At 42.3% G+C, this 15,361-nt stretch overlaps 1 protein-coding gene and 1 long non-coding RNA gene across 4 annotated transcripts in view; one reads left to right on the forward strand and one right to left on the reverse strand.

The window, feature by feature from the left end:
- On the reverse strand, positions 1-10,424 carry LOC134732435 (uncharacterized). The gene is made up of 2 exons (XR_010115597.1): positions 9,886-10,424; positions 1-5,157 (listed from the first exon to the last, which is right to left on the reverse strand). It is a non-coding gene; the product is annotated as an uncharacterized lncRNA (long non-coding RNA).
- LOC129463170 (STAM-binding protein-like) overlaps positions 9,995-15,361 on the forward strand; it is a 22,487-nt gene continuing 17,120 nt past the window's right edge. The window contains exons 1-3 of one of the 3 annotated variants that reach the window (XM_055243745.2): positions 10,111-10,199; positions 10,534-10,639; positions 11,972-12,186. In XM_055243745.2, the coding sequence (XP_055099720.1) occupies positions 11,984-12,186 (203 nt within the window). In that variant the 5' untranslated portion in view covers positions 10,111-10,199; positions 10,534-10,639; positions 11,972-11,983. Of the gene's footprint in view, positions 10,200-10,533; positions 10,640-11,971; positions 12,187-15,361 lie in introns of all 3 variants that reach the window. The other 2 variants (XM_055243744.2, XM_063617529.1) reach the window with 2 other exon arrangements.

A 15,361-nucleotide genomic window follows, 5' to 3' on the forward strand; every position in this document is an offset into this window, starting at 1 on the left:
TACAATTCAGTGGCATTTAGTATGTTCACAAGGTTGTATAATCATTACAACTATCTGAGCCATTACCTTTTCATCATCCCCTGCAAAAAAGCCCTCTACCCATTAGCGGTCACTCCTCATTCCCTCCTCCCTCTGACACCAGGCAACCACCAATCTCTGGATTTACCTTTTCTGGACATTTCATATAAATGGAATCATACAACATGTGACCTTTGGTATCTGGCTTCTTTCATTTAGTACTATGTTTTAAAGGTTTCTCTATGTTGTAGTGTGTGTCTGAACTTTATTCCTTTTCATACTGCATAGTATTCCTATTGTATGACTACACCACATTGGCTTATTCATTCATCCATTACTAGACATTTGGGTTGTTTCCACCAGCAGTTTATATTTGTTGAGAGTTTATTCTGTGCTAGGCAGCACCTGGCTAAGTTATTCATCCCATTTCACAGATAAGGAGGTAGAGAATCTGAAGAATTTGCCCAAGATTAAGAGCTAGCTAGCAACTGCTAGGAATAGCTGGGATTTGAACACAGGCATTTTAGACTTAAAAGGTGATAGATTCACATGACAGAACATTGGAAAGATACAAAATGGTGACAATGGAAATTCACCCTTTCCCCAAGTTTCCCAGCCACCACCTACCCCCTCCCTTAGAGGCATCTACTTTTGCCACTTTAAGGATTCTTCCAGATAAATTATTTATTTTTACCCCAACATGTACGTATTACAATTTACTGAATAATCTGTCCCATTGATTTGAAATGTCACTTTTATGGTATACTACATTTCTATGTGTTTGCATTACTCTTTTCAGAACTGTCCTGACGTTTTTGCCTATCTTTTGTTATTTGCCATTTCTCCAGAATTCTTTTTATCATCTTTTTGATTTTTAAAAATTTCTTCTTTTTTTAAAGGCATTATCCATTATGCTAATTCATTCTTTTTTCTTTTTCTTTTTCTTTCTTTTTTTTTTTGTTTTCTTTGAGGCGGACTCTCGCTCTGTCACTAGGCTAGAGTGCACTGGTGCCAACTGGCTCACAGCAAATTTCACCTCCTGGGTTCAAGCGATTCTCATGCCTCAGCCTCCTGAGTAGCTGAGATTACAGGTGCACGTCACCATGCCTGTCTAATTTTTTTTTTTTTTTTTTTTTTCCTGAGACGGAGTTTCCTTCTTGTTGCCCAGGCCGGAGAGCAATGGCACGATCTCGGCTCCCCACAACCTCTGCCTCCCAGGTTCAAGCGATCCTCCTGGCTCAGCCTCCCGAGTAGCTGGGATTACAGGCATGCACCACCATGCCTGGCTAATTTTGTATTTTTAGTAGAGATGGGGTTTTGCCATGTTGGTCAGGCTGGGCTCAATCTCCTAACCTCAGGTGATCCACCCGCCTCGGCCTCCAAAGCCCTGGGATTACCGGTGTGAGCCACCGCGCCCGGCCTAATTTTTGTATTTTTAGTAGAGACAGGGTTTCATCATGTTGGCCAAGCTGGTCTTGAACTCCTGGCCTCAACTGATCCACCCGCCTTGGCCTCCCAAAGTGCTGGGATTACAGGTGTTTTTTTAAAATGTAGCCACCATGCCCACCCTGTTCATTCTTGTGTTCTTTTTACTTTAGTCTTCATTTCTGAAGTTTTTCTTTTGTTTTTAATCCTGTTCTGAGTTCTACCATCTCACCTAATTTTGATTTATATTGTTTTCTCACCCTTTTTATTGCAGTAAAATACACATAACGTAAAATTTACCATTTTAACCATTTTAAGTGTACAATTCAGTGGCATTAATTAGATTCATACTGTTGTTCCACCATTACCACTATCCATCTCCAGAACTTTTTCATCATCCCAAACAAAAACTCTGTACAGTACTCATTCAGTAACTTCCCATCCTGCCCCCCATGGTCCTTTCGTCTTTTGCATTGTTTTTTCCTAATGTCTTTTAGCTGGTTTTGAAATAGCAGATTACTCTTCGGATCAGCTTGTGGGCCTGTCTTTTCTGACTTGCTTTTATTGTCTGACGGGATGCTATTCTGCTGCTTATTCTCTTTTTCTTATAATACCTTTGTATGGGATTTGACTACGATCCTTTTGTTATTCATTTTTAGGTGAAATTAGTGTTTCTGCACTTTGAAAAGGAGATGTTAAGGATAACTTTTCTAAAACCTCCCCAAACTTCTCTTTTTTCAAAACGTAGTATCAAATGACATGGTGGTTTGCTTTTTGACATTTCCTAGCTCTGTTTCCCTCCTTGATTTTTATCCTTTGTATCTGTTGTTCCTCCCAGTAGTTTTTCCTCTGTGTTTCCAGGGCCGCATCCTGGAAAGGAGCTCTGGCTGCTCGGGCCCAAGAGTGGGAAGGGACTAGACTGCTTCAGTGCTTCAGAGTCTATCACAGGTCCCTTGTACTTACTTTGTGACTGGGCAAAACCCCTCAATTTCAGCTGCTTTTCTCACATTGGCCCATGGTACTTTCCAGTGAACTTCTGCTGGCAGTTTGAAGGCATATTGTCTACCACTCCCTCTTGTGTGGATGCCATACCAGGCAAGTCTGGTGCCCACTGGTGATGGTTTGCCCCACACTCTTGTTTTGGGGTTCATAGGGAAAACTGTCCTCTAGTTTTGTGGTAAAGGCTACTTATGGGTTTTTTGTTTGGTTTGATCTATTTCCATGAGAGGATTTGAGGAGATTCAAAACTACACTGCTGCCTCCATCTTTCTAAAATCCTGCTCAATCTTTTGACATAATTAAACATGGGAACCCTGTAGTTCTCTGTTCCCTTAAACAGAGCTCCATTTGCCCCAAACTAGTTAAGACTCTGAGTCAGACAAGGCTTGCTGAGTCTCCTCTCTCTAACATGGCACCTCTGTACTTGCTCAGTCCATGTTTTGAGTGAGAAGTCAAAACACAACAGCCTAAAGGGCTCATGGGTGGACAATCTGGAGAAAGGCCCTGGTCAGAATGTATATCATTTCCTTCTCTTTGTATCTTCTTTCCTAAACATGTATAAAATTGAATCTCTCATCTGCCCTCCTACCCCCACAAAAAAAAACCTGGTTCATACACAATTTTCTTTATCTCAGTTCATGGTAATGCCATTTTTCAGTTGCTTGGGGCAGAAAACTTTGAAGTCATTTGTAGTGATTTGTTAGAGCAGCGACTAGAAACGAATACAATGCTCTAACAAGTAAGGTGCCATCTGAAAAATAATATAATTAAGTTAAAAGAAAACTTTACTCTTAGCCACAATCACTTGCTAATGGGATATGTATGCCAGTTGGGTACTGTACATCTCAAACCTTAGAATCAAGTTGGATACTACCAGCATCACCTCCTGTTCCACACTGATTTGCATAGGGCACTTGCTAAAAACCCAGCTTCACAAAGACACAGTATCATTGAAAGGAATGTGGCATGATCTGATGTTGAAACTGTGAACTATACCTACTAGCTAGAAGCTCATACAATATCTAACAGATGTTGGGTATTGCTGTGAATCCTTCATGAATTTAAAATACCCAGCTGCACCCAGATTAATCTGCTGTAGTATCTTGGGAGCACATTGGTGCACTTTTTTTTTTTTTTTTTTTTTTTTAAAGACATGGTCTCACTCTGTCACCCAAGCTAGAGTGTAGTGCTGTGATCATAGCTCACTGCTGCGATCTCAGACTCTGGCCTCAAGAGATCCTTCCACCTCAGCCTCCCAAAGCACCGGGATTGTAGGCATGAGCCACTGTGCCTGGTTGGTACACCTTTTGAACCACAGTCCTAATTGGTTTTCCTGTTCGCGGCCTTTTCCCTAAAATTTGTCAACATGGCAGCCATAATGATCCTTTCAAAACACAAATCAGATCCTGTCACTCTTTTGCTCAATCCTTCCCATAGCTTCTCATTTCTCTCAGTCAAAGTCAACATTGTTACGGTGGCCTGTGAAATCTTACCTACAGCAGGGGTCAGCAAATATTTTCTATAAAGACTCAGACAGTTAAATATGTTAGTCTTTGTGGGATAGATCATCTCCGTCTCAACAACTCCACTCTGTGGTTGTAGCATGAAAGCAGCCACAGAAAATACATAAACAAACAAGCATGGCCATGTTCCAATACAACTTTGTTTACAAAAACAGGCTGCATTGGTTTGCTGACTCTTGCCCTACATGATTTACTGCTACACTCCCCTTCACTCCACTCCAGGGCACGCTGAGCCCCCTTACTGTGCCTTGAATGCACCAGCAAGCTCCTGATTCAAGGCCTCTGCACTTGCTGTTCCCTGCCTGGAAAGCTCTTCTTACCTCCAAGTCTTTTCTCAAATCTTTTCAATGGGAGTTTCCTTGACCACACTATTGGGAATTGCAGTTGCCTCACTGCTTCTCCCTTCCTTCAATCTGATTTCCTGTGCCAGGGCCCATTGCTTTCACAGTACTTTGAACCTTCTCATACACTATGTAATTGACTTCTTTATCATGATAATTTTTAGAATCCACCACTCCTTCATCCATCACTAAACTACAAGATCCCCAAGGGCAGGGAAATTTTTGTCTGCTTTGTTCATTGATATGTGCCTAATGCCTTAAACAGTGTCTGGCACATAGATGATAATTAATATTTGTCAAATGACTAACTAAATGAGTATTTTTCAGAGTGGCATGCAATTCTTTATCCCTCATTAAAAGTTACAGTGCTTGGTCATAATTCAGGCCCTATATTTGAAAAGAAATATGTAAACCAAATATAAAATGATAAAATCTCTCATTCAAAACGTCCAATTCTCAAATAGCCATCAAGTTTCGTATGTCATTTAACTCTTGTTGAAATTCGCAACCTTGAAAATGGCACTGACCTAAAAGAAAGACTTTGACTTATTGGAAAATAAATTATACAGTCCACAGTTGGCAAGCAGGTAACAAAAGAAAAAAATATGTCTAACATAAAACAGATTCCTCATGTACACATTTAAACATAAATTTAAATAATATATACACATTAAAAATATTTCCAAGCATGCGTAAGAACTCATTTTCCAAAGTGGTCATTTTTCCTGGAGATGGAGAGACCAGTCTTCAAACAAACTGTAAGGGGAGCTCCAAACCACAGATTCACCTTCATGTTACTGGTTTTAAGTAGCCTTCTTAAGAACAACTTCATTGGGTAATTCCAACTCCAGCTGAAAAGGAACATATATGCATTCATTCATAATGCACGAACTTAAAAGATCCCAGTGCATTTGCTACATTTCCCTTTATTTGAATCAGCTCATTCTGTATCTTTTTCTTCCCGAGTATTTACTTTTCAAATCTATTTGTCATTTTATATTCCCAATGGACTCACAGCAAAAATTTTAACAATGTGAACAATTTGTCTTTAGTACACACTCCATTTCTGCTTTCATAGCCCCTCCATTCCCAAGCAATGTTCAAGATAGGCTGTTTTAGTGTCTCAATGCATGGAGCTCACTTAGCCTCCCCTTGAGAATATTGCTCATCTTTTAAAGAATTTTTTCCTTCTAATGGCTCTAAACCTTTATCCACGGAAGCCTTAAAACAACTGCAACTCAGTTTTTCTTTTTTCTTTTCTTTTTTTTTTTTGAGACGGAGTCTCGCTCTGTCACCCAAGCTGGAGTGCAGTGGCACGATCTCAGCTCACTGTAACCTCTGCCTCCTGGGTTCAAGTGATTCTCCTGCCTCAGCCTCCTGAGTAGCTGGGACTAGAGGTACCCACTACCACGCCCAGCTAATTTTGTATTTTTAGTAGAGACAGGTTTTCACTATGTTAGCCAGGGTGATCTTGATCTCCTGACCTTGTGATCCGCCCACCTCAGCCTCCCAAAGTGCTGGGATTATAGGCACGAGCTACCACGCCCTGCCCAGTTTTTCTTTTTCACTGTGGTAGACCCATGCCAGACACAGACCCATGAGCATGAAAGATATTCAATAAACACTTGCTCAATTAATAAAGGCATCTAGCCTTTAGGCTTTCTGCTTCTAGCTCTAAGTGCCTTGCAGAGAAGAGTGGGTCCCAAAAGCATAACGGTCATTGTTTTTCATTGTTCATCTCAGTAATCAGCGTAACTGGCTGATTACATTCCTGTAAATCATTTTGGAGACAGTGAGACAATATTTATCTCAACAACGTTTGAACATTCAACAATGTTCATTGAGTGTCACATCTGGGTTCGCAAGCCATTCTAGGCGGTGGGGATGGAGCTGTGAGCAAGGCAGAAAAAGATCTTAACTTTCTGGAAATTATATTCTAGTGGGGAATGAAAGACAATAAGCAACTCAAATCACATCAGACAGTGGGAAGGATTATCAAGACAATTAAAATAGGACCAACTAATGTAGGATGACTGGGTGGCTCCTTAGAATGGGTGGTCAGAGAAGTTCTCCTGGAGGAGGTAACATGTAAACTAAGAAATGAATGATGAGGCAGAGCCAGCCAAGTGAAGATGAGGGTAAAAGCATCCCAGGAAAAGGAGTCAACTATGCAAAGGTCTTGAGTGGAAAAGCAGAGGTTTGGATGGTGTCGGTGGAGAGCATTAAGCAAGGAGATTGGGCGATGAAGTCAGAAAGGCAACGGGGGCCGAGTCACTCTGTCATCCCCAGTAAGGAGTGTGGATGTTTATTCCAAGTGCCATGGGAATTCACTGAAGAGTTTTAAGCCCAGGAGTGATGGAATCTGATTTTTGCTTTAAAAAGATCATTAGTGGCCAGGCATGGTGGCTCACACCTGTAATCCCAGCACTTAGGGAGGCTGAGGTGGGTGGACCACTTGTGGTCAGGAGTTCAAGACCAGCATGGCCAACATGGCAAAACCCCGTCTCTACTAAAAAATACAAAAATTAGCCAAGTTTGGTGGCGAGCGCCTATAATCCCAGCTACTCAGGAGGCTGAGGCAGGGAGAACTGCTTGAACCTGGGAGGCAGAGGTTGCAGCCGAGATTGTGCCACTGCACTCCAGCCTGGGTGACAGAGCAAGACTTCATCTCAAAAAAAAAAAAAAAAAAATCATCAGCTGCTGTTGTAAGAATGCATTGTAGTAGGTAAGAATGAATGCCCTTCCTGTACTAATGCAATTGTCCCTCTAGATATGTCACTTAACACAAGAGTACCAACCTTGCAAGTGAAATACACCTGGAGTCTTCCTTGTTTTTACCCTCCCCACCCCCCGAACTCCGCTGGGTCTGTATTTTTCTTTTCCTTTTCTTCTTTTTGCTTTTTAGCAGTAGGAGTCTCACTATGTTGCCCAGGCTGGAATGCAGTGGCTATTCACAGGTGAGATCATAGCACACCACAGCCTTAAACTCCTGGGCTCAAGTGATCCTCCTGGGTTTTTTGTTTGGTTTGTTTTGTTTTTTTTTTAGAGGTCTCACTCTGTTGCCCAGGCTGGAGAGCAATGGTGTAATCATAGCTCACTATATCCTCGAACTCCTGGGCTCAAGCGATCCTCCTGTCTCAGCCTTCCAAAGTGCTGGGATTACAGGCATGGGCCAGCGCACCTGGTCCGGGCCTGTGTTTTCTAAACCCCGATGCTACATTTCAGATTAAGAACTTCACCTTCCAGGCATCTTTTGCTGCTGCCCAAAAATGAGCAAGTAGGAATGAGCATGCAGGAGTGCAGGAGACCTGACGTTGGCATATGCAAGAGGCCAGATGGAGGCTGCTATATTCAGGAAAAGTATTCATGGCTGGGAGTGAGCACCGGAAGGAAAGAGCATCTCAATTCCTAACCTGGTCTTAGTCTGCCAGGTGAACTGCTGAAGCCTATTTGCTGAAGGAATACCTTCCACGCTTAGCCTCCAATCTTTAGGGCAGGGGTAGGTAGGATATTCTCATCAGTTATGCCAAGAATCTTTTATAGCTTTGATTTCCTGATTGTGTATACAAAATTGTGCAGTTTTTAAACTTTTCCAGTTAAACAAGAAATGAGGAATGTAAAATTTTTACCTTGGCCAAGATTTTCTTATTTCAGGTCCCTAGAAAGCTGAGTTTTGAACTTTGCCCCAGATGTCAAAAACTCTGATCAACATTTACAAATTCTCTCCCTAAAAAGACTAGATCCTGCTTCCTATATTCACTTAGCCATCACCTTAAGAACTGCTAGCAACTGGGCACATTAACTTTCTAATATCAGGAACAGCCTCTATGTGGCGCTGGCTATGTTTATGACTATGCACACCCCTTACATCTGTGTCTCAGTTATAGCTTCTTAAAGTCTTCTCATCATAATCTTAAAATCTAGGATGTTTGTAAATTTTCTTTACTTGTTAAGCTAAACATTACAAAAAAAAGAACTACTTTAGAGATTGTGCTGAATGGGAGCAGATGCCCCTGTTCCCTACCCCACCAGCTGTACTTCTACCTGTGCTTCCACCATTAGAGTATCCACCTGCTGGATTTGTTTGCTGATGTATCCCTAACACCTAGAACAGAACCTGGCACATAGTAGACACTCAGTAAACATTTATTGAGTGAGAGGTTGAATGGATCAGATTTTGACCTGTGTTGCCTCCTGCCGGGACCCCATCTGCACTACATGCCCACCCAGTGACCAGCATCTCCACTGCATCAATTTCTTTAGGCCCAACCCATCATGTTTACATTCTGAAGAGAGTCAGTAGAGAGAGTTTTGAAGACACAGTAGAGTGCCCTGTACAATTATCATCCCAGATTTATCTGCAGTAGATCCATGAGAGTTGATAGTAGACCCATGCACATTAATGCTTGCTGGGGGCAGAAGGGGAGGTGATGATGCAAGCAAGTACCTTCAACCCTAAGTCTGAAAAGTTGATGACTACACAGAATCACTTCAGGTAACTCCAACAGAAATATACACAACGGAGCTTGGGAGAAATGAGAGATCTGGAGGCTGGCTAGGTGGAGGAGGCAACACCTGAATTAGGGATTTAAGCTAGACCTTGAAGAATAGGTCATGCCATCACACTAACAAACTCACAGGGAGGCTCCCAAATTTGGGGTAAGTGTCCCCCAGAGACTTAGACTTTTAAACCAAAGCCTAATGTTTCACAAAGTCTCCTGAGACAGAATGACTAGCAAGCTTGTAGGACCTTTTTGTAAAGAGGATGTATATGGATTCGTTACAGACACACATCTACATGCAGAACGTGCCATTCTGTATTTGATGCATAAAACCACCTTGTCCCGGTCTCAGGGCAGGAACAGTATCATACAGATCTTTGTGTCCCCACTGCTTTTGCATAGCGGCTCTTAGAGATTGAACGCTTTTTTTTCGAATATTTTATAGGTTTTTTGACATTAAAACGTTAGTCTCATCTGGGTGCGGTGGCACACGCCAGTAATCCCAGTACTTTGGGAGGCAGAGGCAGGAAGATCACTTGAGCCCAGAAGTTGGAGACCACAGTGAGCTATGATCATGCCACTGCACTCCTGTGACAGCCTGGGTGACACCGCAAGACCCTTTCTTAAAAAAAAAAAGACTTACGTTCCTTTCTAAGCAATAAAATTAGTCTTAGATATTGCCTAATATCTAAGACTCCCAATTTTTGTGTAGAATGTAATACAAGCTAAAAAATACACTCGAAAGACTTTCTGTCCCCCAATTTATAAATCCTGGTTAGTTTAGCTAAGTCTGCAGTTGTACTGGGATCAGCAATCCCTCCTTAAATGCAGGAATACCAAGATTTTCTTATTTCAGGTCCCTAGAAAGCTGAGTATTGAACTTTGCCCCAGATGTCAAAAACTCTGATCAACATTTACAAATTCTCTCCCTAAAAAGACTAGATCCTGCTTCCTATATTCACTTAGCCATCACCTTAAGAACTGCTAGCAACTGGGCACATTAACTTTCTAATATCAGGAACAGCCTCTATGTGTGATGAGGGACTACCCCAAATCAAAATAATTTTAAAAATAAACCTTAGCTTGGTAATTGGTTCCACTTTCTTCCTTGTTCCTTTTCCTTTACCAAGATGGCCGCTGCGTCGCTCGCTCCTCATTGGTCGGATTTTCCGCAGGTGCCGATTCTAGCCCCACCTACTAGCTCTCCATTCCCAGTCCTAAATCATTGGGAATGTAATAGACAGACCAGCGGGAGTGGGCGGAGCGGGCGCCGGATGTGACGTTTCCGGAACCTCCGAGTGTCATCCGCGGGGAAAGGTGGGGAAGGGTCCCGGGAACGTGGTGGGGCAGGGCCTCCGAGCGTGGTTGGACTTTGAAGGGGAGCGGCCGCCGTGAGTGTGGGGCCTGCAGCCTACTCTCCCCGACTCCCCTGCCCGGCCTGCCTCACTCGAGGCACCCGACGGCTTCGGTCTCCGCGGGCTGGCGCCTGACCAGCCAGGCCCAGCGCTTCCCCGCCTACTGCATTTGAAAGATCCCGAAAACCCTGGATGATTGTGCCTGGGGTTGGCAAGTCGGTCTTGAGTGCCTTCAAGAAGGGTTCCTCAAGCCGTTGTCGATAGAGCCCTCCCTACTGCATACGCCCCCTCCGCTCATTCCTGCTACTTCCTTTCTCCTACTCGTATTTCCCCCTCCGTCCTTTACGCCGCCTTTCCCCCTCATTTGCAGATGCTGCATCCCCTTTTTGGAATTGCTCAACCGGGTGGTAACCGGCGCCGCTTCCTGGCCTCGGGAGGTGGTTCCTTTCTTAACCCACAAGAACCTCTCCCAAGAGGTACTGAGATGCAACAAGCATCCTCTGTTTCAGTTAACTTTCATGGGCTGTGGACTAGGTTTACTATTTACTTGGGGAGGTTTTAGATATGCTTGCGGCTTTCTGAGTCCCTAAAGAGGCCTCGTGAGAGATGGACTATCTCTGCATCCCTAGTAGTCCTCACGGCTTTTGTGCTATTAGTGAGGGTGTTTTAGAGGGGAAGGTTTGTGGAGGAATTGTGACCCGAATATTGAAGAGACCTAAAGATGGAATTGGCTGAGAGAAGACCACCCCTTAGGGAAGAGTTGTAGTAGAAAAGAAAAACTGGATAGATAAATGAAACTGAAATGTGAGGATGCCTGGGCGGATTGGAATCCTGACTGAAGCAAAAGATCTCTGTTGGGAAGGGCCAGTTGCCACAGGGCCTTGAATTCCAAGATTTATTCTACTGTAGTTTGTATATTCTGGAGCATACTGATTAGGGTTTGCTGTAATGCAATGTGTGTCAAATGCCCAGATTTATTTTGGAGATGATAGTGGTGATATCTGGTTGGAATTTGGAATCTGATTCTAACAGCAACTATATCTAGAAAGACTAGAATTACTGGAGTTTTGGGACACCAGCGGTTTTTGCAGTGCAAGTTACCATCGTGCCTTTTTGCTATTCAGTGTTTAGTCTATGAAGATGAGTAAATGGTTGTTTTCAAGATTCAAATCCCTTGCCATGATAATGATGAATGATTTTATAGTTGACTATAGTGGTTTAGTGAGCAGAGTTAAAATTATGAGCATTAATTCCTAGACCAGTTCCCCTTACTCGCCTTGTGCTCAAATATGAAAAAGGACACCACAGAAAATGTCAGTTACTCTCAGATTAAGTAAAAATGGTCAACCTTGAGGTTAGTTAACAATCCTCACGAAAGTTCACTGAGAGCACTCTGCCAGGTACTGGGGTAGAGGTATGTGGGTATCTGGAAGGAGAAATAATAGAAAATAAAAGATGCTGTTCCCACTTTTACAGTGCTGTGGGCGGGGCCCCCTAATGGCAAGGAATTTGATTAACTTGAACTGAACCTTTGGTTGGTCCACTGTGGTTCTACTCCTTATACCACCTAATTATGGTACAGGGGTTGTACGTTTTCTAGTCTGCCAGTCCTGTCATCGTTGTGATTTGGGCTTCCTTGAGGGTCTCAGCCTTCTTGTAGGAAAGTCCTTATTTAATAGGAGCCACAGCATTTGGTATGTTTCTCTTATATTTTCTTCTTAAGGTAGAGGTCTGTGAGATAAACTGTAAGACTGTGCTGGGATGATGAGGGCAACGGTATTGATGCCATCTGTTTTTTTCTGTCTCAGAACTTGGTCCTGATGTCTGACCATGGAGATGTGAGCCTCCCGCCCGAAGACCGGGTGAGGGCTCTCTCCCAGCTGGGTAGTGCGGTAGAGGTGAATGAAGACATTCCACCCCGTCGGTACTTCCGCTCTGGAGTTGAGATTATCCGAATGGCATCCATTTACTCTGAGGAAGGCAACATTGAACATGCCTTCATCCTCTATAACAAGTATATCACGTAAGACACCTACAGTTTCCTTTTTCCTTTCTGGTGACTGGTGCCTCGCCTATTTGGCTCAGAATTGCTAAAACCACAGAACTTCACAATATCATCAACATTAATCATTTTTGCTGGCAACTCCTACATATTGGCTGTCCTTGCCGTTCAAAGACATGAGTGCTGAAGGTGTTATTTTCATGACTCAGTAATTTATGAGTAAGAGATTTAGTTCTTTGGCCTATGCCCACATAGCCCAGCTGTTAGACAAAAGAGTTGGTGGTTAAACTAGACATATTATGTACTGATGAATGCTTTTACTGTTCTCTTTCTACTAAAGCAGCCAATCATAGGATTATTGTTGGGGTCTAGCAGAGCCAAAATTCCTCACTTGTACTTATTTTGTAGCAAATTTAGTGATACAGGAAAAAATTTTTTCCTCTTAACCTTTATCATAATCATGCAAATCATCAAATAATTAGTAACTGCCTACAGTTTGTGTGGCTCATCATAATAAGACCTTTCCCTTAAGTTATTTATCATCTTAGGGTAGGCAGCGTAAGTAGAAAATTTCAGTACTATTAACAGCAGACAACTTCTAAAACTCCATTGACAATGATACGTAATTTAGAAAGGAAATAATGTTAAAGGTCTTATTGATCATTTCTAATCTTGTTCCTTCACAATACCAGGACTTTTAAAAAAATAATTACAATGTATTTGGTTCTTAGTAGCTCATAGTGTATTTCACCTGCATAATTTCATTTGATCTTCACAGTTCTGTGTGCATGGAATAGGGTACACTACCCTGCATTCTACATATGAGGAAACAAACTCAGTGTTTGGTGATACGCTTATGTTTGAAGTGACAAAACCTTGGTTTTCTGACTCCTAATTCAGGATTTGTTCTACAACATAGGTCCTGTTCTTCTTGTTTTCCATTTAGTAATGTTCTAGAGTCAGAGGTAGTCTTTTGAGATCATAGTCATGTGCCACACTGGCTATTTTTTGGTTATTTTACTACTGATTTTTGAGTAGGTTATATATATATAGTACACAATTCAGAGGCACAAAAGAATAACTGTAGTTAAAAAGTAAGTCTCGGCCAGGCACAGTGGCTCTCGCTTGTAATCCCAGCACTTTGGGAGGCCAAGGCAGGCGGATCACCTGAGGTCAGGAGTTCAAGACCAGCTTGGCCAACATGGCAAAACCCCGTCTCTACTAAAAATACAAAAATTTGTCGGGCATGGTGGCGTGTGCCTGTAATCCCAGCTACTTGGGAGGCTAAGGCAGGAGAATTGCTTGAAACCAGGAGGCAGAGGTTGTAGTGAGTCGAGATCGTGCCACTGCACTCCAGGACTCCAGACTAGGTGGCAAAGCGAGACTGTTTCAAAAAAAAAAAAAAGTCTCCCCACCCACTTCTCTTTTCCCCCCAAACCCTCAGTTCTCCTCCCCAGAGACAATCACTCTTAGTAGTTTCTTAGATATCTTCCAAGAGATGATATACACATACCAGTTTTATCACATTAAGTTTTTTATCACATACTCCTCTAAAGCAGGGCTTTTCAACTTTGCCCCTATTGACCTTTTGGACTGAATAATTCTTTGTGGTGGGAGCTGTCCTGTGTGTTACAGAATGTTTAGCAGCACCCCTGGTTTCTGCTCACCAGATGCCAGTATCCGCCCTCCCCACAGTGTGACAATCAAAAATGTCACCAAACATTATCTGATGTTCTCCCAGGGGCAGAATCACCTCTGAGAACCAGTGCTCCAAAGAAAAGTATGTGGAAGAGTGGACTGTCTAGAATTCGTATTGTAATTGCAGAGTGGAGAAATGGGACTGCTATTGTCCTTTTTATTTAGAAGTGTTGCCTGTGTTAAGAGGAGAAAACCTTAGACAAGTCAAATTTAACAGAGTTTAATCCAGTAGAAAAAGGTTCAGGGAACACTCAGGACCAAAACTGGTACAGAATGTTCCACCCTATAGTGGAGGTTGTGCAGGCTATATTTATAGTCAGAGAAAAGGAAATGAGATACAGAAATAGCCTGATTGGCTACAGTTATGTGTTTGCCTTATTTGGTCATGTTTTGGCAGGCTTTAGCCTCCAATTGGCTGGAGGTTTCAGCTGCTATGATTGGCTGAGACTCAGCTATTTATTATACTTGTAACCTAACTCTTATGTTAAGTTACAGTTTGTTTATACATTAAATTAGGTTACAGTTCACTATCTTTGGAGGCAGCTTTAACTTAACACCTGTTTCCTTAAAGATCTGTAGTTCTTTAATGCCATTATGCCATGTCATGTGGCCTCAGTATTGTTAAGGTTTCATAGAATTATAATTATATTACTACTTCTCTTTGCTGTTATGAGTTTTTCATTCCTAGCCACACTATTTATTTTCCTGCAGTTTTTTTGACTCTGTCTTCTTTATATACTCTACTGCTGGTAGAAAGAATATTCTTATGTATTTCCTATAAGCTTATAGATTGTTCTCTCAGAATGAAACCCAGGGGCACAATTCCTTTGGAGAAACACTAATTCAGAAAGTTCAGTAGAATCATGGAATCACTGCACCAGGTATTTTCTGAAGGGCCTTCAGAATCCTATTGCCCCACAATAGAAAGGGCTTTCAGGGCAAAACCATATTCATTCAACACATATGTATTGAGTATACCTGCTATCTACATGGCACTGCACTAGGTCCTGGACAGCAGTGAGTAAAATGGCCCTTGTCCTTATTGGTGTTCCTTTATAGGTATGGGAGAAGACAATAAACAGATAAGCAAATAAATACAGCTGACCCTTGAACAACACAGAGGTTAGCACCAATCCCCCATGCAATCAAAAATATACATATGGTCGGGCGCAGTGGCTCACACCTGTAGTCTCAGCACTTTGGGAGGCCGAAGTGGATGGATCACTTGAGGTCAGGAGTTCAAGACAAGCCCCGTCAACATGGTGAAACCCCATCTCTACTAAAAATACAAAAATTAGCCTGGTATGGTGGCAGGTGCCTGTAACCCCAGCTACTTGGGAGACTGAGGCAGGAGAATTGCTTGAACTCAGGAAGTGAAGGTTGCAGTGAGCCAAGATCACGCCACTGCACTCCAGCCTGGGGACAGAGCAAGATCATATAAAAAAAAAAAAAAAAAATATGTATATATATATATATATATATATATATAAAATTTTTG

The sequence above is a fragment of the Symphalangus syndactylus genome, chromosome 14 (genome assembly GCF_028878055.3).
Source record: "Symphalangus syndactylus isolate Jambi chromosome 14, NHGRI_mSymSyn1-v2.1_pri, whole genome shotgun sequence".
Lineage (NCBI taxonomy): Eukaryota > Metazoa > Chordata > Mammalia > Primates > Hylobatidae > Symphalangus > Symphalangus syndactylus.